General features: G+C 51.8%; 1 protein-coding gene across 3 annotated transcripts in view; it reads left to right on the top strand.

Annotated features, from left to right (window-relative positions):
- Positions 1–24,464, top strand: part of ADCY2 (adenylate cyclase 2) — a 411,933-nt gene that overhangs the window by 373,030 nt on the left and 14,439 nt on the right. For 2 of the 3 annotated variants that reach the window (XM_051853662.3, XM_051853663.3), the window contains 4 exons: positions 6,419–6,503; positions 11,019–11,177; positions 19,894–20,040; positions 21,656–21,763. In XM_051853662.3, the coding sequence (XP_051709622.1) occupies positions 6,419–6,503; positions 11,019–11,177; positions 19,894–20,040; positions 21,656–21,763 (499 nt within the window). The remainder of the gene's footprint in view (positions 1–6,418; positions 6,504–11,018; positions 11,178–19,893; positions 20,041–21,655; positions 21,764–24,464) is intronic. The other variant, XR_016220868.1, reaches the window with a different exon arrangement.

Below are 24,464 nucleotides of genomic sequence, written 5' to 3'. Positions count from 1 at the left end.
CTCTCTGCAAAAAACACCAGCTCTAAACATGTCCAAACTTGTGTTGCTCCAGAAGGATGGTTATGTTGACAGCACATGGCCGCTTAGTTCTTGGTGCGGGGAACAGGAGCCACCTGGCTGTGGAAATTCCTACCAACAAGAGCACTCCCAGAAACACAGCCACAGTGCATTCTCCTCACCTAATTGAATCCCCATCATCCTCCACACCATGAAACCCTGATCATCTGAAATGAAGCTTAGGGCAGCGGAGTTGCAAAAGTACGTAACTGCATTCTGGAAATTTTATGATTCCCTCGCCAAGAATGAAATCAGGAGTTAATTTTCCAATAAATTCTCAAAATTGTCGACCAAGCGTGCTTTCAAATTTCTCTGCTGTATCCAGAGAGGCTGTCTCGCAATCCTAAATAAATGCAGCATTACTGATTTTCACATGCAGCCGAAGATGCCACTAAATTTCCTTTGATTCAATTTAAAGCGCCTGAATATGGAGCACAGCCAAAGCCAAAGAAGAAATCAGATCAGCAAGCTTCTGGTGGGTAAAGAATTACTTCTGGGGCCCAAGTGAGGCACTGAGAGCCATGCAGTCTCAAGCAGACCCCGCAGTGAGAGCGGTGATGAGCTTGAGCAAAGGGGTTTCTAAGATTCTGAGACCTTTTATTTTATTCAGAGGCTTGTGTGTCTGCACGCTGGGTTTGTCATGACGACCTGGAAGCCAGGAGGGCTGACTTGAGAAGCCTCAGTGACTTGCCTTGACTTCTAACATTGAAGATGCATCCAGGGGCCAGTGCTGTGGCTTAGTAGGTTAGGCCTCCTCCTGTGGCGCCAGCATGCCATATGGGTGCCATTTTGAGTCCCGGCCGTTCCACTTCCAATCCAGCTCTCTGCTAGTAGCCTGGGAAAGAAATGGAAGATGACCAAATGGTTTGGGCTCCTGTATCTCATGGGAGACCTGGACGAGGCTCCTGGCTCCTGACTTCAGATCAGCCCAGCTCTGGCTGTCACATCCATTTGGGGAGTGAACCAGTAGATGGAAGATCTCTCTCTCTCTCTCTTTCTCTGTGTGTGTCTCTCTGTCTCTCTGTCTGAAACTCTGCCTCTCAAATGAATAATCTTTTTTTAAAAAATAAAAAAGACTCCACTCCAGGGAGGTGTGCCTATCTCCCAGTTCACTTGGTTGGAAGTTTCTGGCACTTCCTGAGCCAGTCTCCGTGGAAGCTGGCATGCCACGGCCACTCCCACTCCTCCCCTGAGATATGAACATTACTCACAGGGTAGCATCACACCTTACTTTGAGTGTGCCGTTAAAAACCCATTAGAACGGAGGCCAGCACCCCCCAGTACTTGATGCTACCTACTGTGAAGTGAAATTTGACAAGGTGCCTCCCCCGGGAGGGAAGCTCTGGAATTTCTGGTGTATGGAGAGGCTGGAACCCAGTTGCTTCTAGATTCTCAGGCTCTTAGACCAGTCCTCGTACTTTCTTCACACACGATGTCCTGTTGGGTTGAGCAATAACTGTTCTGGTTCCCATGTAGGGCGCTGTCTCACAGCCTTGGTCAGAGCTGTTGACATCGGTTGCTCTCCGAGGCGGCTGTGAACTTCATGACAGCTGGAACTACTGGAGGCTGTTTTGTCTGTACCTGACAGGCTGGCTCCAGGATCTGCAAGACGTAGTCAGATTTGCCCTAAGAGTTGTCCTGCCAACCTGGAACGTCTCCAGTGCTGGTTGTCACTGTTTCGTGTGGAACCAGCCATTATGCAAGGTTGCCTGAGGGCTCAAAATGTACCTTTAGTTGTAGAGAGGCATGGAGGATGCTAGCTCATTGTCGATGACCAGGAGCACCTGGACCAATGAGCGTGTGTTGGAATTGTAGCCTGATGGAGTTGCTTTGCGGGCAGCAGGTTGACAGCCGTCAGCAGCAGTCACATCCAAGGCTCGGCCTCATGCAGAGCTCTGACGGTGGTTGGTGGATACGGCTGTGGATTTCACCTCCCCAGCCTTCACAGCAGCTCCCCGCTAGGACAGCAGAGATGCTCGAATTGGTGTGAGCCGTGGAGAGCCACGGGTCAAGCACCTGCGGTGGGAAATTTTCTTCTTCCCCAGTTCTTCCCAGGTCTCATGCAAGTCTCAGTAGTTAGGACTCAAGATACTGTGACGTGTGTGACAGTGTTCCATCTTGGAACCAGTTGGTGGAAAACTAAGAGGACGTCTGGAGAAAGGACTGCAGGACTCATCACGCACAGGCAGGGGCAGGGAGAACTGCCTGTCTCACCCTGGGACAGGTGGGCGAGGTGCTTCTGATCACCTGAGAGGGTTTCATGTCCCCTGTTTTAAACTGCACTCCAGATTTGTCCAAGATTGGCATTCTAGCCCATAATAAATTCTAGTTCAAATTGAAAAGATTTAATAAAAACTTTCAAATGTAACATCTCAGCTTCCTCAACCCTATTTCTCCCCACCCTGGGCCAGCTTCTGAAAGTAAGAGTTCTCTGTCCGTGACACCCATGATCAGGGAGGCATGGAGGAAGGAAACCCCAGCTGCTGGCCTTTAACCACAGAGCAAGTCGTCCCGAGCTACTCAAATTCAACCATGAGTGACCTACTTCTTTATCTGACCTTAAACAGAAGATGCCCTGTGGTTTGGAAGCATCTGCATGAAGACAGTGGATTTTTAGGCTGCTTTGGTTAATTTTTGTTTGATTTAGGAATGGGGGTTTGAGAGTGGCACTTCACAGCCTGTGCCGTAGACGATGTGGGATGCGTTCTTGAGATCACCAGCGTTTCAGTCTCTGATGCCACGTCTGTGCACAGCCCCACAGTGTCAGGCTCGTTCCCTGTGGCTTAAAGTCACTCCTCTCCACAAAATGAAAGCCCAGCTGCACTGACCGGGGGCATCGTGAGCTCCATAGTGAGCAGACGGCTCTGCCTCTCCAGCCCCTCATCTCTGCCCACCCGAAGCTGCCTCGGGGCACGAACCTGGCCCTATTCGTGCTGGTCTGTTGGCAGCAGCACAGTAAAGTTTTGGCTTGGCATTAATGAAAACCTCTCTGAAAAAATAATGTAGGCTTTCAGCTGTCTCTCTCAGGGTATTGTAAGGCCACCATCTCTAGAAGTTTGCATCAGACTCTGGTGAATCTGTGTCTAACCAGGGCACGAAAGGGTGTTGTATGAGACCATTTCCCAGTACTAGAATAAAATGCCGGAAGCAGGCTGCTCTATAAAGACAATTATTATGCCTCACAGTTCTGACAAGATCTAGCTAGGAGTCTCAGCTGGCCATGTCCCAAGACAGCACATTCCGTCTGTTTGTGTCTCTGTCCATAGATGGCCACCAGGATTCACTCATGGGGGCTCCACCCAATGACCTGATCTAATCTGATCACCTCCCAGACGCCCACCTCTACACACCATTGGTTAAGATTCCACCCTCTTCATGCACCATTGTGGGGTTTAAGTCACAACAGATGAAGCCAGAAGGGACTTCTCAAACCATAACCAAGCCAGAGCAGGTGTCTAGAAGCCCCTCAGGAGAGGTGAGCCATTCCCAGGCCAACGTGGCAGCCTGTCCCTTCATCCATTCTTTCATTTTTTATTTTATTTTATTTATTTGAAAAATAGAATTACAGAGAGAAGCAGGGTGGGGGGTCTTCCATCTGCTGGTTCACTCCCCAAATGGCCACAACGGCCAGTGCTGAGCCAATCCAAAGCCAGGAGCCAGGAGCTTCTTCTGGGTTTCCCACATGGGTACAGGGACCCAATGACTTGGACCATCTTTTGCTGCTTTCCCAGGCACTTTAGCAGGTAGTTGGATTGGAAGTGGAGCAACCGGAACTCGAACCAGCACCCACATGAGATGCTGGCGCTGCAGGCTGGAGCTTTAACCTGCTGTGCCACAGTGCTTGCATCCCATTCAAGCATTTTTACTACATACTTTTATTGACTGCCTGTTACATGAATATGGGGGTGCTGGCTGAGCTGTGGTCTCTAGGCCTCATCACCAGCTGGAACTGGGCCAGAATGAAATGGTCACAGAAAGTGACTTGGGTTGGGAAGGAGATCCTGTGTGGCACGTCACAGAAGAGCCTGCAGGACAGTCGGGGACAGCTTCCGCAAAGCACCACCACATACATGGTGACAAGTCCCTTCCACTTCTCAAGTCACCCTGAGATGAAGATTGGCGGATGGAGCTCAGGGCTATCGTTATTGGGCCTTATTCATTTTCACCCCAGCGTTTGTTTGCTGTGATGTTTTTTTTTTTTTACTCTGTACAATGTTGTCTCCTGACCCTGCAACTGGGGTCCCAGTCCTACACTGAGTAAGGTTCAGTGAGCAGACACAGTCCTGTCGCATCGTGGAGTTGGACACGACTTGAATGTTTTGCATCCTTTGTTGTCAGAGATTCCTGCAGTTTCAGGGGCATCTCATTGGCAAAGCCAGGCTTTCCATAACTGACTGGTGTAACACAGGCATGGCCAAGAAAGCCAAGAGATAAGCCAGCTGGAAACCAAGAGATTTATATGGTTGGAAGGGCAGGTAGGGTCATCACCTCTTGGCTGACCTCTTCCTTCTGAGCTGTGGACCTGGAGTTCAGGATCCCAGAGGCCAGACTAGTTTCTGTCCCAGCTGGACCTGAGCAGCTCTGATTCTGTCTCAGCTACTTGACTGTGACTGTCGCCACGACAAATCAGTCCCCTTGGGCATCTTCTTAAGGAAAAAAAAAGGGGGGGGGATTCACCTCACCTAGAAAAACTCAGTTTTTCAAAGGAAGCTTATGTGTATCCACCTGCCTGGATGCCTTCTCTCCTTTCCCAGAGGGAGTGCTCGCGAGAGAGGAGAGAGGCCCTGCTCCTCCTCTGCCTCAAAGAGAAACAGAGATCCCCTGAGGGTTCAGACTGTCCCAGCCGCAGCTGGTCGGCTAGGGAGGAAAGAGCACGGCGCTTCTAGAAAGTTCTCTGAGGTGCCACGGCCCCGAGCCACTGGGAGGCACTCCAGGAGCCCAGCTTTCCTCCACACTTGGGTCTCTCGGGCCACTGGTGACGTTCTCCAGAATCCATGTCCTTCCTGAGCTCCCAGCTCCCTCTGACCATCACAGGTTGTACTAAACATCAGAGTGCCACTCGTGAAGAGCTTCCTGCCTGTCAGGCTCGGGGCCAGCTGGTGGGCAAAACAGCCACGTGGTTCCCCCTGGGACTGATGCAGAATACGAGGCTGGGAGGGGTTCATCCCAAGGCCCCACGACTCAAGACTGGAACTCCACACCGAGCCTCTCGTCATCTCATCAGCCCTCGAACTCTCTACGGAGAATCCAGGAAATCTCAAGCCAGGGCAGGACAAGAGCAGAAAGTGACTGCTGGCGTCTGCTTTAGGCAGGGTGGATGCTCTCGTGTGGCAGGTGTCCGGACCCACCGCACTGTCGATTTGCAGGTCTTACTTATAGCTGACAAGTGGCCATCTGTCTGCGGAAGCAGGAAACTGCACCCTGCATCCATGCGGTGACGCTGGTGGTCCCTGCCTGGCTGCGCAGTGCAGTGTCCGCTTGGGCAGCAGTAACTTACAGCTGTCTGCCTGGTGCTGACGGGAGGTGAGCCGTGGTGTAGAATCCCATGAAAGAGTGAGTGAGGGTGGGCACCACCCAGCAAAGGTGTGAGAGGCTTCTGAATTCATGGGTGCCTCACATGAGTCACAATTTCAAGCGTCCTGTCTCTTGGTGGGAGCAGCAATGAAAACATTGAAGGAACCACGTACCCAACTATCTGTACTGACCCCAGAAGTGCAAAGAAAGGATATCAGTGCTGTGCTATTCCTCTCTCTGTATTTTGTATTTGCTAGGGCTTGATACAAAGTAAGAAGTCTAGATTAATTTCTTTCTTTTTTTTTTTTTTTTTAGACAGGCAGAGTTAGACAGAGAGAGAGAGAGAGACAAATGTCTTCCTTTTTCCATTGGTTCACCCCCCAAGTGGCCACCACAGCCGGCACGTTGTGGCTGGCGCGCTGCACCAATCCGAAGCCAGGAGCCAGGTACCTCCTCCTGGTCTCCCATGCGGGTGCAGGGCCCAAGCACTTGGGCCATCCTCCACTGCCTTCCTGGGCCACAGCAGAGAGCTGGACTGGAAGAGGGGCAACCGGGACAGAATCTGGCGCCCCAACCGGGACTAGAACCCGGTGTGCTGGCACCGCAGGCGGAGGATTAGCCTAGTGAGCCGCAGCACCAGCTCCAGAAGTCTAGATTAATTTCAAAGTATTTTTTCCACTGGGCTCTCATAATAGGGATGTTTTTGGTTTTGTTTGGTTCAGTCTAGACTTGAAGATGTATGTGAACATGTGTTGACAGGCCCGTGTGGATACACATTAATGACTGGAGTTTTCTGCGCACGGTGTTTTGTTGTCTGTCTGTGGTTTGTTGGTTTGTTTCTTCCTAGGCCAGGCATTTGGAAAGACCTGAAGACCATGGGCTCAGTGTCTCTCTCTATATTTTTCGTCACTCTGCTGGTCCTGGGAAGACAGGTAAGAAGGCTTTTCTGTACAGAACTTCTCAAGGGCTGTGTGATTAATGCTGCACTCCTGTGCTGGGAGTTACGTTCATGCAGAAAGACGTGTGAGAATCAGAATCCCCTCATCCCCTCCAAGCAAAGTAGGTAGCACAAGCCACAGGTGCCTAGACAGAGACCCGAGAGAGCAGCCTCATTTAACCCACAAGAAGCAACCATGAATAGCAAAGACTGGAGTCAACTCACCCCTAATTAATCTTGAAATAAATTCTGTGGTTTTGTCAGGCTACAAAAGAGTCGCCCCATTGTCCCCTAATAGCTGATGCTATTTGGAAAAGTGATCGCCCTAGACTGGGTTTGTGTTTGCCTCCCTGGGTGTAGGGCTGCTGCCTTATCAGATCGCCCTCTGTTCAGAAATCCTGTTCAGTGCCATGACTCTCCTTCCTGGGGACCTCCCTCCGTGGTCTCCCGCTAGAGGCTGTGGGCGTGGACTTGAAGGAAGTCTTCCCCCACCTGCACGCAAGGACACTTGCCCAAAGACTCATCTGAAGCCAAGCAGCTCTTCCTGAGCCAAAGTCTGTTTCAAGTTCTGCCATGGATGGTGCGAAGCAAACAATACAGTGATTTATTTGGAAATAAGGCATTAGGAAGCAAAGCCGAGTAAATTAAATGCACACCACTGAACGGTCAAGTTGGATCTGTGGCAGGCGTCTGAGAGGCACACTGCACACCTGCACATTTGGGTCTGGCTTCTCTTTCTCCCTTGCTAGGGAGCACAGTCAGGCAGAGTCCCCGCCGGTGGCTGTCGGTCCAGCGCTCAGGGACACTGCCCTCTTGCGACTTCCCAGCCCTGCCTCACCAGATGCCCTGGGTGGCACTGTCCTGTCCTGCTCAAAGCTCCCCAGGGTCACTTTCTTCCCACCAAACAGCCCCTGCCAGCGGCATTTTCACCCATCTGCGTTCCTGGGCACACTTGACACCCCGCGCTGTGGCCTGTTCTCTCTTCGTGTTTTCTCTTCAAGCTGCTTTTATTCCTACTGCTGATCCAACTCTCTGCCCCTTCTCGTGGGCAGCAGAGTCCCTCCTGGGAAGCCCTGTCACTCAGATGCGGAAGCAGAATATCCCCAGGATGATTGTTGTGTGCTTTCTCTATTCCATGCCAGGTACCCGGTCCTGCCAGGACCGTTGTCCAGATCACTTCACAGCCCTGCGTCTTGAGAACCTAGGGTCTAACTGAAACCTCCTGCCTTTTCTATTGGTCACAGATGGCAAGCTTTCAACACCACCATATAATTGTGGTTGAGTCCAGTGGCTGAGATTTGATCCAGTTACTGTCCAATTGACTTAAGACAGATAATTGAAAGTGTTTGCCACGGTTGATCATTAATTCAACACAATTATGACAATATCTGGGGTCATTCCCTTTTTTGTCATTGATGTAACATTTATATCCAGAGGCCAAAAAAAAGAAAAAGTAAAAAAGTCCATTATTCCCGGAAAGAGTGATCGGTCTTGACAATGATGCTTTACCAGCCAGCTGTCAATCACCTAGCTGTGGAGGGCACCCTGGAAGATTCCAAGGTGAGACGGGCTGAACTCCGAAGTCATTAAGTGAACCATCTCCTGAGGTCCCCAGTCGCCCAAACCAAGGGTCTTTGAGGTCTGTGCTGTTGAGCCTCTGCACACCCTCCCTAAGAAGCAAGGGTTTGACAAACGACTGCCTCCCACTGCAGACGAGTCCTGCATGGGCCATGAGCTCTCACAACCTTGGGTGGCTGTGTTCCCTGATGGACTTCGGCAGCGTTAATGTAGACGTCCTGCAGTGTATTTTCTTTGTCTTTCGTCCTAAGGGCTATGCTGTCCGTGACCATTTTTGTTGAAATGATGGAGAGGTTTGCATTCTGAGCACATCAGTGCACTTAGCATTGCTCTAGGTTTCTGACCTCAGTGCGAGCGATTCTCCTGGACAGAGGCCAGAGTACTGCCTGCTGTGCTAAAACCTAGTTTGTGGCATAAACTAACCAATCAGAGGCCTCTTTTGACCAAGGAGGACACCTGTGTTTTGGCAGAGGGTGAAGGGCAGGGTGTGGGGGTGGCCCTCCCAGTGGGATGGATTCTGGACAGGTAACCAGGGGACAGTCTAAGTGACTGAAGGGGCCTGATGTCTGTGACAGAAGAGTTTAGACTATAGGATAAGAAGCATGGCATGCTGTCCTGCGCCCCAGCCCAGTGCCTCTTCCTCATCCAGGCAGAAAGAGGCAAAGCCCCTCAGGCTGTTTTCAGAGCTAGACAAAGCCCTGACCTGCCCGAGGCAGTGTTGGATGGGTGAGGGGCAGCAGTGAGGGCTGTGGCGGCCCAGAATGGCCTGGGTGACTCTCCCAGGATGGCCCTGCTCTCTCTGCCAGTGTTGGTGCAGATCAAGGAAAGCAAATGCCGTGTCTCTGCCTGGGATCTGAGCCTGCACACACTTGTGGAACAGCCCCCACAGGCGGCAGGCCTGGTGGCATCTGAGGATTGGAGTAGCCAACCCGGCCCCAGGCTGAGAGAAGCCTCGGTGCCTCCCTCGTGTTGCTGCACCCCCAGCGGTGCACAGTCCCCGGCCCTCCTCTTCAACACCATCTTCCCCAGCCAGCAAGGCACTGGCTTAGTCCTGGCCTCTTTGGAGGCCCTCAGTGGCCTTACCCTGTGCCTCAGTGCCAGATCTCCCTCTCCTTTCCCTTACAGTGACTCAAGCCATTGGATTTAGGACTCACTCTAAGTCCAGGATGACCTTAGCCCCAATCTTAATTTAGTTATACCTGCAAAGAAACTGTTTCCACCTTTACAGATACCAAGGGCCATGACTTAGAACTTTCTCTCTGAACGGGTGCCACTCAACACACTACAACTGGTGAGGGACAGAAACATTGCCTTCCTGTGGGGCCCTGCACACGGGTTTCTAGTTGTCCAACAACTTACCCACAAAGGACAGGATTCTAGGGCAGGGTGCACTGCTTGGACAGGGATGGACAGGCAGGTAGGTCGATCATTTGGCTAAATGTCATTTTTGTCCAGAGAATCTAGTTGCAAAGTATTGTTCCCTCCTGAGAACCTTGCAAATGCTCACGTAGGCTGCAACAGCAATCAGCAGACAGCCCATGCTGCTTCTTAGCATGGTTTCTGGGACCCTCCCCAACTACCCTCCCTGCTGCCCTATCTGGTCACTTCCTTATTGTCTGATTTTTCAGTGTACCCCTGTGTCTTCTCTGCACTGACCCCCTGATGGCTTCTGTCTTTGTAGTTTAATACCTGCCACACCACTGGTTTGTCCCCAAAATATCTGGATAAGCCATCCATTCTCCAATGAGAGAATGGAGATGGATAAGTGAATAGCACAATATCTTTTGAGGGAGGTAAAATTTGGCATTAATGTAAAAACTTTTAACAAAAACAAAATCTAAATACATTTTTAGCCAACTTTTCTGCAAATGTCTCTATATGAAGTTAAAAAATATTTCACAATAGAGGAGGATGCTGGGGTTTTTTTTTCTTTTGAGTGTATAAAAAGTTTGAATCAAACATATGAGTGATCATTTTCTTTCAGACTTCAAAATTTTTCTTAAAAATTCCTGTTTGTACATGAGAAGCAAATGTGTATGTGTCTCGCTGTACTTTATGCTACCATTCATATAATTAACTTAGCCAAAAGCAAACAGAACTCTGCATGCAATTCTTCTGAGTATTTGTCAGTAGTTTGCAAAGAGTGCTGAGTGCACCCTCTCTGTTAAGCCCTTCTGTTACAGATTTGCTCAGGGCATTCCCTGGTGTTCAGTCATTGACATCACAGGAGGCACAAAACAATGCCAAGAGCAAAATTAAGTGGGCCTCTCCATTTCTACCATGTTCTTTTTGAAGAAGTGTTGTGTTCTATTGTGCTATGAAACATGAACATACCTGTCTTCATGGGCAGGTACTCCCTGAATTAAATGATACCAGGATGAGCTTCTGTCTTCAAGTAGGCAGTCTCTAAGTGGGCTGCAACCCCAAGTGACAATCTCCATGTATTCTACAGCAGATAGTTAATGATACAACTGTGGTAGCAGAAAACAGATTTGTAGATTCTAAAGGCAAACTGCTGAGACATACACTGTTGATTGTCCAACACAAACCATCAAGCCGTGCACTCTCTCTGCTGGTGTAGTTTGCATGTTCTACTTGGTCTCCATCTACATTCTGCTATGTCTATTGCCTTTCAACAAATGATGCAAGTAAGTCATGTTTTGCTAACACCACGATGCAAGAGGCTTTAGTGGCTCTTTGAGTTCTGAGCCTCCCGCCCAGCAGGTTCCTGACCGCCCAGGCTGGTCCCTTCCTTTGCAAATACCTTTTAGAGGTCAGCTGAAGGGTGTTTGCTGGGCCACAGAGGGCTCGGTTCTATCGGGGACTCTGTTTACGGTTTTGTTTTGTTCCTGTTGTTTTCTCTTTGAAGCCTCCACCCTCCGGCAGGACAAGATGCCTACTGTTTCTTGACTTCTGTGTCCTCTTGTAACAGAATGAATATTACTGTAGGTTGGACTTCCTGTGGAAGAACAAGTTCAAAAAAGAGCGGGAGGAGATAGAAACCATGGAGAACCTGAACCGTGTGCTGCTGGAGAACGTGCTTCCGGCCCACGTGGCTGAGCACTTCCTGGCCCGCAGCCTGAAGAACGAGGTCAGCCCAGCGGGGTGGGGGCCGGGGGTGGGGGCCGGGCTCTTGCGGAGTCTTAGAGCTCCAGCAGGGAGGTTGGCATGGACAGGACTCACTGGCCTTCCACACAGGAACAAGCCGAAGCCTTGGGTCTGGATGGACGTGGGTGGACGAAAGTGGGAGTTTCTCAGGATGCTCGCGGATAGGAGACTGAGCTGGAGCCAGAGAATCGAGTGTCGTTCGTTCCTGAAATGTGCTGTGAGATGCGATGCCTTTGATGTGGCTGTAGTGCAAGGGAAAGCAGCTGTTATACATACAGCCAGACTAGGAAGCATGTATTGAGCACCCACGGTGTGCAAAGCCTCGAGCCCAGGACTTTGAGGTTTCAGAGATGGCAGAAGTGCGGTCTTGTTCCTAGATTTTCACAGCGGTTTGGGAGTGGCTGGGGATGGGAGCAGGGAACATGGTGGTGGATGTACTCACGGGAAGACGAGCCTAACCCCAGCGATGCCACATCACAAGGCAGCCTTGAGGGAGGAGGGAGGAGGGAGGAGGCACAGGCAGTGTTTTCCGGAAGTGTGTTTCAAGTTGGCAAGCATCAAGTGCAGGTGGTGGGGGCAGGGCTAGACACTCGCTTTCATTTTCCTGGACTTGGGCAGCGTGATGAGCCAGCCCAGGGCCCTGTTTCTTCTCCTGTTTCTTCTGCTGGCATTCTCTGTGCTCTGTAGGTTCTGCAGCACCTTGTTTCCTGCTGATCACAGGCAGTGACATCACTGTGCCTGCCCTATCTGGGTGTCCACCAGCTGTCACATCCAGCAAATGCTTTATGTTGTCCGTGCCCTGTGGCTGAGCCGACACTGCCCCTGGATACCCAGAGGCACTGGACAGAGAGAGGATGCAGGAGTGTGAATGCTCCCAGACTTTAAAGAAAGTGCTAGAATCCATCTGGGAGAGAGGGGCTCCAGAGCCAGAGGTGCAGGGAGAGAACATTCTGGGCTTCCTTTTCCTCTGGTACAGGAGAATGCCAAGGTCAAGGTCCAGGGGCAGGAAGATGGGCAGGGGAAGAGGGCTGGGGGGCACCCTGCTGGGGGGCGTCTTCCTGGATGTGGGCTCAGCCTGCAGCCCCGTGAGGGTGTAGCCACCCTGCCTTGCCCACCCCTGCTGCCCCTCCTCACGGCCTTCCTGGGCCAGCAGCAGCAGGTTGTCTGTCTGCTGTGTGCTCAGAGCAAGCATCAGAACGCAGCCGGCTCCCTAGAAGCCATCAAGAAAGGCAGGCTGGGGAGGCAGAAGAATCCCTAGAGCCACACAGCACGGGCTCCAGTCTCAGCCTCGTCTGCTCGCGTGAACACAAGCAGCTTTCTTCCCTGGCCTGAGCCTCAGTTCCCCATTCATCAGAGAACAGCGCCTTGCTTTGCAGTTGCGTTGGGGAGTGTGGGGCTGGGGGAGTGGGGGACACAGGGCAGGGGAGGCTGTGCCAGTGCTCGCCGGCTGCCGTGTGCCAGGGACCTTCCTGCCATTGCCCAGCTGCTGGGTGTCCCCAGCCTACAGTGACATTCCCCTGCAGGTCTGCTAATGAGCATTGCCACGTTTCAGCGGCAACGTCACGTGGCCTTCACTGCCCAGGGAGGCTCCTTGGAGTTAAGCACACTGTGGGTCAGGGTGCTCAGTGCCCAGCAGGGCATGGGGAGCCCGGGGGAGCCTGACCTTGGCATTGCCTCCCTGTCTGGGTGGAGTGGGGACTCCCCGGGGAAGTGGCACATCTCATTGAGTGCAGCTCTGTTCTTTGTGCCCTCACGTGTCACATCAAGAAGATGAGCTCCTTACAGGGCCCAGTCTGTGGCCGCCCCATCCAGTCGTTGAGTATAGAAGTAATCCCCACTACCAATGGTCAGTGGCAGATAGCCCAGCCCTGAGCTGTGGCTCACAAAGACAGCTGTGGAGATGCCGGGCCCTTGGACACCCACCTGGGCAGCCCAGCCCTGCAGGGAAAGGGGCAGCAGCTTAGTCTCAGGACTCCACAAACTCTTCCTGGCACGAAAGGCACCAACAGCCATAATCAGGGGTTCTGGTTTTTGCTGTGTGTTATTAGCTTTGCACTCTCAGCTGCTGACCTCACCCATGAGGGCAAAGCAAGGGACGCTGGATTGTAATTCAGGGGCGTGATACCAAGGAGACATTGGAAAGGATCCCTTCACTCTGCACAGCCTAACGTTTCAGGGTTCCCTGCATGTAGTCAGCAACACAGAATCCCACTTGGCTGTGACGTTCAGTGCTCTGCCACCAGCTTTTGTTGGTTTGTTAGGGCAGGTGGTGCAGGGGCAGCTGCACAAGCAGTTACCATGTGACTTGGGGACAAAACCAAAGGCACCCTGGGGGCACAACACAGTGCAAGAACCCCATGCTGTCCCACCTAGAGACTCTGCACCCAGGGCAGCGGCTATGTGTGCGCCAAGGATCGAACAGTTGGTGTCGGGAGAGTCTGTTAGCTACGATCCCTGCAGGAAAAGCATCAGGTGCAAGCACAGCCCACTCTGGAGGGGCTGGGCCGGAAAGAGCAGAGCTGATCTGGGGCTGGGAGGTCTGCGAGCTCTCACCGTGCATCTCAGTGAGGAAGGATCTGGCTTAGGCTTTGTTTTTTCTGAAAATACTAACAACACTGTTGTCAGGAGACTCGCGGAAAGGCATCGGCAGAAGCGAGCTGCTGCCCCTCTCGCCGTGGAGTGACTTCCGTGGCAGTCAGAACCCCCATCCTCCAATGTGCTTGTCCACAGACAGAAGAACCCACACCCTGAACTATTCAGTGGTGTCCTAACCTCAGGTGACTTGGGGAGATGCCCACAGCTTAGTGGTGATGGCACCTATGTAGCCGGCCTGGAGGTTTGCATCCCCTCTGCAGTGTCTGGACCACCAGGTGCACCTGCCTGAGCTGTCCCCTGTAAGGCTTCCCCAAGCCAGAGCTGTAGGTGTTGTTGAACCTGTGGTACCTGCAGTGGGATCACTTCTAGTGGAGTCTGGCCGACCCTGCAGAGCACGCTGACACCAGGGGCCAAGAGCAGTGCTTCTCCAAGTTCAGGACCACCTGCAGCACTGGCTGAACGTTCCTGGGTCCCACAGATCCTCTACCACCTGCTGGACCCTGTCTAGGTCTCCAAACTTCTGTCCCCGATCTGGTCTCACCAGCATGGGCCTCAGCCTCGGTCTCCCCAGGGCGACTGCTAATTTTGAAGCAGTCCACGTGAGACCCTTTGAGCTGTGCTGGTGTGCATGAGAATCAGTCTCCGCTCTCGTGTAAGTGAACTCAGCAAAATTCGAGAATCCCTGCCCCCTGGGACGTTGTCAGACACTCTGAGAAGCCTTTATGTTCCATCTTTTTAGGGCAGAAATGAAGTGGAGAACAAAAGCCAAAGTAAACATCTTGCTGCTATGTCCGGAGCTTGAGAAGAAGCACCCTGGGCAGTGTCTGTCTGCCCCTGCTCCCTCTGGGTGGTGGAGGGACAGGGCAGAGAGCGTGGGTGCATGGGAGCCACCTCACATTGCCTGTGGGTCCCACCACGCAAACCCATTTCCAGAGAACTCCCAGTGATGCCTTGCCCGGAAACTTTTGGAAATAGTCCAGGGAAACAAGACTTGGGCAGAAGGAATATTGTCTTTCCCTCCCTGAGATCAACTTACACACACTCATCTCTGACTTGGCCAGGGAGATAGGTGGCACATACATAGGATTGGGGATGTCGCCCTGTGCGGTTACCACTCCAAGGAGGGACAGCCTCCCTGGGCCCTAAGGGGGAGGAGGGGGCTCTGAGAAGCACTGGGGGCAGCCTGCACTTCTCCCTGTGGCAGTGACTCTCTGTTGAGGGGTCCAGGGTGCTTTGGATGCCCCCCACTCCACGGTTTCCCAGAACCACCCTAGAGAGTGGTGTGATGGAGGCCATGACCCATGCCAACAGCCTGCCAGCGTGTAAGATTTCTTCTCCTTGCTCCGCCAGTGCACAGAAGTCAAGAATATCCCTTCGGAAGTGGACAGTCAAGTCCCTCTAGCAGTCAGTTCCGCAAAGGTTTCACGTGGCTGAGACACGTGGGCCACGAGGGCGTACTGCTGGCTGCTTGTGTCCGAGGCCAGTATGGCAGGTGCCTCTTCTTCCTGTCCCTGGGGCCTCTGCCTCACTTAAAACTCCTGGAGGGTGGGGGTGGCATTAGAGCACCCGGCTTCCATTCCCTCCTCTGGCTGCTGATTCCAGCTTCTCACCAGTGCAGATCCTGGGAGGCACAGGGAGAGCTCAAGTCATTGGGTTCCTGCCTCCCACATGGGAGACCTGGGTTGTGTTCCTAGCTCCCAGCTCCCAGCTTCAGCCCTGACTTAGTCCAGGCCATTGCAAGCATTTGGGGAAAGAAACAGCAGAAGAAAACTCTGTGTCTGTACCCCCTCTCTCATTCTGTCTCTCAAATAATAAAAAAGGACTTCCTGGAGTTTCTCCATCAGCTGTCATGGCAAAATGAGGCCCACACACCCAGCACTCGTGCTCACTGGAGAGAGTCCTGCACACCCAGCCTACCCTGGTTTCAGAAGCCCGCTGTCTCTCTCTGCTGCATGTGGCAAGAACTTTCCCCAGAAGCTCTCTGAGCAGACATCAGAGCACCTTCTCATCACTGGTTGAGAAAACTGCATTTGTCACCGAATCAGTCCTCTGCAGAATCCCCCGGGGTGTAGAGATTGTGTGCGACTTCTAGTTAGGCGGCCTTGTTCAGAGAGAGTCAGGGCTTGCTCAAAACCAGACGTGGATATAGACATCCAGGGAGTGCACTCGGCACAGGAACTGCACACCTCCTGTCTGCTAACCCCGAGAGCCCCCTGACGACCACCGGGCCGGTCCCTGCACAGTGTCTGTCATGTGGGGAAGGGTCAGGCTACCATGCCCAGGGAATTTCAAGGGATGCTCCTGCACCTGCTAATTATCTATCTCCCTGAATAAGCTGGGCACTAACAGATAGTGGGGGTGCAAGGTGCTAAACCGCAGGTCAACTGGGAGATGGGCAGAAAAGCCCTCTCCACACAGCCTGCACCGTTGAGAGCCCTGGTAGGGACGTTTAGACACTCAAGCATCTGTGGCTATGCTGGACATTTCTAGGACATTCCAAGCTCTCTCCAGCCTGAGTGAGAAGCCCTGGCCATCTCTACTCCTGGGTGTAAGCAGCTCTAGTGGCGCTGTGTGGTTGGCACCTCTGTGCTTGCTCTGTCTCTCCAACTAGACTCTGCACCTCGAGGGCAGGACTTGTATTAAGTGTGGAACATGCAGGGCCTCATGTGTGTGTGTAACCAAGTGTTAAAGTAAATTCTGACCCATGACACCTAAAGACGTTTGCCCTCCTATTCCGAAGGAGGTGCAGTGAGTGTGCTGCATGAAAGCCCCTTACTCGACTCTTGACCAGAATGGAGCAAGTGAATTAGCCAAGAGACATGGTTGGAAGACGGTTTTCAGATAGAATGTAATGGGAATAAGTGCCCCCTGTGGAGCTGGAAATGGAGGTCTCCCCCTCACCCCTAGCTTAATAAGTGGGCCAGAATCGCTGAGCCTGGGATGTGCCCTTTGACTTGGGTTTTGGAGTAGCCCTGGGCAGCACCCCCAGCTCTGGTGCCAGTGATGGCTGGGTGCTGATGCATGGAGATGCCAAGGGCAGGGGGCCCACAGACTTGGGCTTGGGCATCTAACTAGATTGTCCAGGCGTGGGGGGTCAGAGGGGATAATGTTGCTTGAGATTTGGCAGGGGGTTGACTTAGATCTGGTTTGACAGAACTCCCTAGAGCAGTAAACAGACTGTCAGTGAAGCTCAAAGGCTGGCCTGAGAGCGGGGCTGAGGGAGTTGGGATGAACAGGAGGGGCCTGCCTGGCCCTCATCAGAGGATGCTCAGCTGGGACATCTAGGAATGGGTGAACAGGGGACAGTCTTCCATAAACCCATGAGCACATCTCTTGGAGAAAAGCCAGGTCTGTGCCAGGGAGCCCGGTGAAGCCAATGGAAACCGTCCTGCCCCAGCAGCTGCTGCCCCTGCCTCCATCCTCCACCCTGGAGGACTGAAAAATCTGCCTGGCAAGCTGGGGTGGGGGAGGCATAAGCAGAAGCACCACATAGCAAAAAAAGAGTAGAAGCCAACCTTGCCCCTTCCCACCCTGCAGTAGCCCCAGCAGGGGAGGGGAAAGCCGCATGCTGGCTGGGTTCAGTCTCAACTGCTCTTTGGAATGGACATTTGGATTAGGGACAAGGAGGACCTTGTGTGACCCAAGAGCCATGAAGCTGTCACATGTTTTCAATCAGCATTGGGGAGGAAGCAAGTACACTTCAGGTACAAGGGACAAGGGCACAGAAATGCACTTGTGCTGTGATTACTTTCCCATTCTTGACCTTGGTCTCATGGTCACTCGTGAATGAATATTGAAATGACATCTGAGCTCACTGCCGATTCCAGAGTTCAGTGATGTTTTGGGGTGCCATGTGCTAGACTCTGCATTCCAAAAATCTTCCCAATGCTACCGACCCATCCCACCCCAACCCCCAGATCCTCCAGAGGTATAAGGTGAGCTCAGGTCATCTGCCGTCAAGTGACCCTGTCTTGCTCCAGGCCCAGTTCAAAGATAGAGAAAGGCTCTCATGAGTTTGGGGCATGGGAATGAGTGCTGTGAGTCGCATTGTCTCAAGGGAATTTGAAAAGCACAGTTTTGCTGGTTTTAAGTAGTTACAGCCCTGCAGAGACCTTGAGTCCCAGAACCAGGGGACCTGTGACTAAGCTCACCCCGGGTTATTTCCCCGAAGTTCCAAGAGAGCCCTGTACTAGAGAGGGAAGATGAGCAGTTTGCAGCCCAAGCACCCTGGGGTCCTCGCAGACTCCAGAGAAGGCAGAGGTCTGCCCTGGCTCCTCCCATGAGCCAGCTGGGAACCCTTGTGGCTCGCCAACTCGACCAAGTTCCATTTCCCCATTGAGGCTGTCACTCATCGTTGGGGCTGCACAGCAGGATAACCCACGGAGGTTTTCAAAATGATGGAGGGAGGTCCTTGGCCCACTTCAGTTGGTTAGTGGGGAGGCTCTGGCGTCTGGCTTTTTAGAAGCCCCAGTGATGGTTCTTCCCTGCACTCCTGTTTGACTACCGTGGAATTAGGATGACAGCCGTGCAGGGTTATAGTCGGGAGTACCGCATGCATGTGGAGTCTTCAGAGAGCTGCCTGTCCTACCATGTGGGCACATTCATTGAGTACTATTATGCTTCTTGTCATCATCATCATCGTTTCCCAGAAGGCCACTCTGGCTCACATCAGAGGACAGTAGGGAAATTCTTGGAACTTGTCAGTGCCTTACTGGATGTACCCCATTTCCCTAAGAGTAGGTAAGTCAATGGGGTTTATAGCATTCTTAGCTAAAACAGGCTCCTAGGATTTATCTCTTCCCTTTTATCCTCTCTGGCTGTAGTAGCCTTCCTGAAACCTAGCCTTGGCTACCACATGGATCACAGGTTGTTCACCAAGAATCCAAATGTTCACCAAAACAGTTTTGCAGGTCTGCACAACCAGCCAGATCAACCTACTGACTGTAGAAGAGAACAGAAAATCTTGATTCTGTTTCCTGCAGATGTTGAGGCAGTCATGGAAGCCAACAGAGCTGTTGGGACCTTCGATAGAGTTGCCATGGTCCCAGTGTGTTCACTGTGAGACCTCACTGGGGAAGAACAGTCTCTCTGGGTGGCCTCTAAGCCTCCAAGGTTACAATGCTCTTTCAGCATGTGCCTCCTGCCAAGGGATTTATCTGGGTGCCCCAGAGAACAAAGCTCACCAATAATGTCCGAATAGGGTGGGCTCCCTTGCTCTGCTAGGCACATGGAAGCACACGCCATAGGCATTTGCCCTTCACCTAGAGGCTAAGCATCCTGTGATCATGGGTTTCCTGGAGGAGCAAGCATTTTCCATGCTTCCCCAAGTCCATGATGGTACCTGACTCATCTGCCTGCAGCAGGCTCACCGAGGGCCCTGAGGATCCCATGCCTGTGGAGGCAGACCCCCCACACCAAGGCCAGCCCCCAGACCTCCTCACAACCCCCCTTTTCTGAAACCCTCGTGAATCTGAAGGTGCAGCCATGGTTTGGGGAAATTATGGAAGCACCTGGAGATTGTGTTTCCAAGACATTGCCATCTTACTCACATCCATGGATGAAGGACTTAAAAGCAAAAGGATCGTTGGTTTGTGACGCAATACAGCATGAGCGAGTGGCCTGAGGAGCTCCAGTGATTCTTTCTAGTGCAGAGAAATCACTTGATGGGTTTGTCCACTGCTTTTAGGAAACTCTGAAGAGGAAGATGCCTAAGATGCCCGTTCAAAGAGCGTAGCCATCGCTAGTTAGTTAAGACAACACAGTCGCTTGGGAAGTCACTTTGTTTCTCTTCAGTTCTTGAAAAGGTTCTTTTCCTAAGTTGGATGCTGCAGTCTCTTGCAACTGTTGAGGCAGAGGTGGCGGAGAGGTGCGACCCAATGAGCACCTCCTATCGGCACCTGCTGTGACCAGCCAGTGGCGTGGGAGCTGACGTCCAGCTGACGTCCCTGGGTGCCTCCGCCCCTCATCAGTGGCCGTGTTTGGAGTGGGTGGGGTCGTGGGCCACTCGGGCAGTTTCTTTCCAAATCCCAGCTGGAACCCTTGCTTTTGTAGTGTTCTTGTTGAAAGTGTCTCCTGGAGCTCATCCCTTCCTTTTATCTGGGCAGGAGTTGTACCACCAGTCCTACGACTGTGTCTGCGTCATGTTTGCCTCCATCCCGGATTTCAAAGAATTCTACACCGAGTCGGATGTGAACAAGGAAGGCCTGGAATGCCTGCGGCTCCTGAACGAGATCATCGCTGACTTTGATGATGTAGGTACTGGGAGTGACCCAGAAGGACCAGGAGAGGCCGAGTCCCCCACGTCAAGGTTCCTGTATGGTGAACGGTAGTTCAGTATGGTGGCGCATCTTAAAACCTGTCCTTAGACCTCAATTCTGGTGGCCAGCATTAAAAGGTTGTGTTCAGGTTAAGTCCCCAGCTAATATGGGAGAGACAAATAGGTTTTATTTCTGAAGCTGATATGACTGCCAGGAATAGCTAGCAGAATCCATCATATATATATCTGCAGGGTGCCAGTGAATTTTCTAGAAAGGCTAGACAGGGAAAACGCTCACCTCTGTGAACAGAAAGATAATGAATCTACCTCTTAGAGTAAAGTATTGGAATGTCCCTACATACTTCAAGTTCTTGGTCAGCAATTTCAGCTATGCATGGCTGGCATACTTTGTTATTGACAAAGCAATATGCATGTGGGAGAATACATCTTATTTTAGAAGGACAAAGCATAGGTTTTAGAGCCTGAAATAAGTGTCACTTGTCAACTTTCCATATTCTGTCCACAATGAGAATAATGTTTTCCATTTTCCAGTAAGGACAGACACACCTGTGGTTTTTAAGGGCACTGCAGCTACACTGTTCTTGTCCAGCTTGTGCCAAGTGGAGGACACATGTTCACCATGATTCATGGAGACTTGAGATATGATGATGAAAATATGACAGCTGAAAGGTCTTGTGGGCCCTGTGCATTTTCTCCTGCCACTATCCTCTCCTTGAGGCTGACTCTAGGTATTCATGGTGACATCATGGCAACCAGACGTTTCCACTGTGATACCAGGTCCGTAGTGAAAATGGCTTCACCGGCTCTTCGGAAGAGAACCCCTGACCAAGACTGGTGGGTGAAGGGCGTTGATAACTAGGGAGGTGATGCGAGGATTTGCTCATCTCAGTGAAATTCTTTGACAGGGAAATGAAGGAAAGTGCTTCCAGCCTTTGGTTAGTGACATTAATTTGAGCCCTGCCCACCTGAGCCTGCATAGAACCTTCCAGAACCCCTACAGAGCCTGCTCTGATGCTTACCTCTCCTCCCCAGCACCTGACCGCAGGTCCTGTACCAGAGACAAATCCAGAGGGAGGCTGATAACTGGAACCCACATAGGAACCTTAGGACTGGGGATGATGAGAAGTGCCATTCTAGATTTTTGTTTTCTGTGCCTCGAGCTCTCTGGGGGCAAAAGCCAGTTCTCAGCATGAATAGCTGGTCACAAATCACCCTACCATGAAAGGAAGGCCTCACTTATTATACTTTTGTATTTATGCCTTCAAACACAATATCAGGAAATTTATGTGAAACCATTATCACTTGCACCGTAATTTATGCTACTTCCCTCACTAGCAAAGTGTGAAAGGCAATTCATGTTCATTGGAGGTAAATCATTATCCTGTATTTCCTTCCAAAGTCACCCTCTTTGTGAAATGCATAAAATGTTCTTTCCCAGCAAAGCCCAAGGTCAAAGGGTAACTCAGCAGCGCTGGCGATGAGTCGTGCTTGCATTAACCGTGAACTAGAGTCTGAGAATGTCTCTACAAAGTGCTCAGCTCCAGGTCAGTGCCCAGCTCAGTAACTGCATGATTTTTACTGCTTTGCAGCTGCTGTCCAAGCCAAAATTCAGTGGCGTTGAAAAGATCAAGACCATCGGCAGCACGTACATGGCAGCGACGGGTCTGAGTGCCGTGCCCAGCCAGGAGCACGCCCAGGTACAGACATGTCAGCCATCCAACTGTGCACGTGAGCCCTGGGTCACCCCTGGAGCCACAACAGCCATACATGGGCCCAGAAACCAGAGAGTGTGTCCTATTTGGAATTCATGATCGAGGGCCTAAGAGGAAAAGATGAGAATTCCCTGGGGGCCTCCTAGGGTCTGCAGGTGTCTGTGCAGAGTTCCTTCTGCTGGTGGACAGGAGGGAAGTTGTCAGTAGCTGTGGGATGCCAGATAAATAGTTCAGTAAGATACGACAGCTGCTTAAACGGTTCTCAGTAAGGACGGCTCCTGGTCTTTTGACTTAAAGCTATGTGGTCAGAAAACAAGTTGGCCACATAGATATTTGGTTGAAAAGCTGATCTCTGCAAAATTACAAACCTTCCCCCAGGTAGGGCTTGAGGGGAGGTTGTCGTGTGTGTGTGTGTGTGTATGTGTAGGTGTGTAATGTGTCAGGGTCTCAGAGGTCAGTGGACGAGACCCCTCTCCCTCCAGGACCATGGACTTCCTGACTGGCACTCAGCACAGGTTTGGGCTGGGGCCTGCCCTCTGCTGGGTACGGCACAGAGGAACGGAACCAGCACTCAACCTTGTGTAGCAGGTGGATTCCAAAGAGAGGAAGGGCTGAGCCCCACATGAGCAAATCCCTCTCCTGTACCTCCTCCCTGGAAGGCCTGACAGAGGACAGAGAGACAGCAGGGGCTGTGCTGGAGCCACGCCTCCAGGAGCATCAGGAGATGGCCCATGCCTCCCGCTCATTCACAGGCAAAGGGGAGCAGCCAGTGGTCTGACTCGAGCTGCAGCCCCAGCACATTTCCAAGGGATGGGTACCTGTATTCGACTGACGTCCTCATCAGGTGGTTGCTTTGAGGTTAGTACTTTCAATGGGTGTGCATTACTTCAGCAAGAAGGGACAGTGAAAAGAACCCTTAGGAGGAGCTCACTGCTGGCCTGCGGGCATGCTGTCTGCAGCCAGCGGCAAGGGGAAACCCCTGTGTCTCTATGCTTGGGTTGCAGGCTTTTAGTGGCTGGGTTCTTTTTTCTCACAACATTAAGTGTTAAAATAATTGAAAAGTATAAAATACAGATATTAAACATTATTAAACTTTGTTTTAAGTTTTGATGTCTTTTTTATGTCCCAAATAGAGCTAATTATAATGTAGTTTCCTGGGATTTTTAAAAGATTTATTGATTTATTTTATTTGAAAGTTGCAGAGGGAGAGGGTGAGACAACGAAAGAGAGATCTTCCATCCACTGGTTCATGGCCAGGGCTGGGCCAGGCAGAAGCCAGGAGCTTCATCTGGGTCTCCCATGTGGATGGTAGGGGCCCAAACACTTGGGTGATCTTCCACTGCTTTTCCTAGGCCATTAGCAAGGAGCTGGATCAGAACTAGAGCAGCCAGGATACAAACTGATGCCCACAAGGGATGCTGGCATCACAGGCTGGGCCTTACCGGCTATGCCACAATGCCGGCCCTGGTTTCCTTGTTTTAATGGAAGTGAACTTTCATGTTCACAGTGACTCTCCACATCTCACCTGCTGGACGGCCCACCCTCCCCCATCCTCTGCAGCCCAGCCTGTCCACCTGTTCTTCCTGCCCTGACCGCTTCCAGCAGGCCTGCATGGCACATATGTAGCCCCTTTGCTGCCCTCGTACAGTCACACTGGGCCGACTGACAGCCTGTGTTCACTTCTGTCCTCCCAGCTTCCCCCAAACCCCCCTAGTCCTGCCATTGCCAACCTCAGGAATTTCATTCTTGATGATCACCACCTGCTTCCAGATTCCAAAATCCAAATCCCGTTGCAGTGGAATAGCCTTTCTCCATGCCCTGTCTGTGGCCTCCAGGGCACCCCAGCGTTCCCTCTGCCCAGAAATCCTTTTTCTTCTCATCTTCTGGGCCCTGTCCCCTCCTGTCCATCAACAACCTCCTCTAAGACCCCACCCGTCCCCTCTACACATTCAACCCCTGCCAAGCCACCGTGCACTCTCCTGACCGCTGGGGTAGCTTGAATGTCCCATCCAGCTTCCTGTGAACACCCAGCGTTCTAGAGCCGCCCTCATCTTCCTCTGCTCCTCCTACTCCTGGAACCAGGTCACAAGCCTCTGCCTCGAGCCCCGACCTTGACTCGTCTCATACAGTCTCTGCACCAGCCTCAAGCAGGCCCGTGCTCTGTGCGCACCAGCACCCAGGTCTGCCCACTTTCCCTCCAGGTGGGGTGCACCTGCTCCCTGCTGTAGCACTCGTGGTGGCTGGCACAAGCAGTTTCCAGTAACATTTTATTTATTTGTTTTCATTCTTTTGAAATGCGGAGACAAGAGATCTTCCATCTGCTGCAACAGCCACAGCTGGGCCAGGCTGAAGCCAGGATCCCGGAACTCAACCTGGATCTCCCACATGAGTGACGGGGACCCAAGTTCTTCAGCTATCACCTGCTGCTCCCCAGGGTGCCCTTAGCAGGAAGCTGGAATTAGAAATGGAGCCAGGACTTAAAACAGTGTGCAGGCTCTTTTAATTCCATTTTCCGTGAACTTCAAAAGTCACTTTCTATGGACAAGTTATTTATTTTTAATTAGAAATTATGTAAACATGATTTAAAGTACATTTATTGGGGCTGGCTTTGTGACGTGGTAGGTCTAGCTGCCCCCTGTGATGCTGGCATCCCACGTGGGCACCAGTTCTAGTCCGTGCTGCTCCA

Source organism: Oryctolagus cuniculus, chromosome 14 (genome assembly GCF_051225735.1).
Source record: "Oryctolagus cuniculus isolate XC-2025 breed Fujian yellow rabbit chromosome 14, ASM5122573v1, whole genome shotgun sequence".
In the NCBI taxonomy this organism is placed as follows: Eukaryota; Metazoa; Chordata; class Mammalia; order Lagomorpha; family Leporidae; genus Oryctolagus; species Oryctolagus cuniculus.
This window is presented reverse-complemented; position numbering and strand designations above follow the sequence as displayed.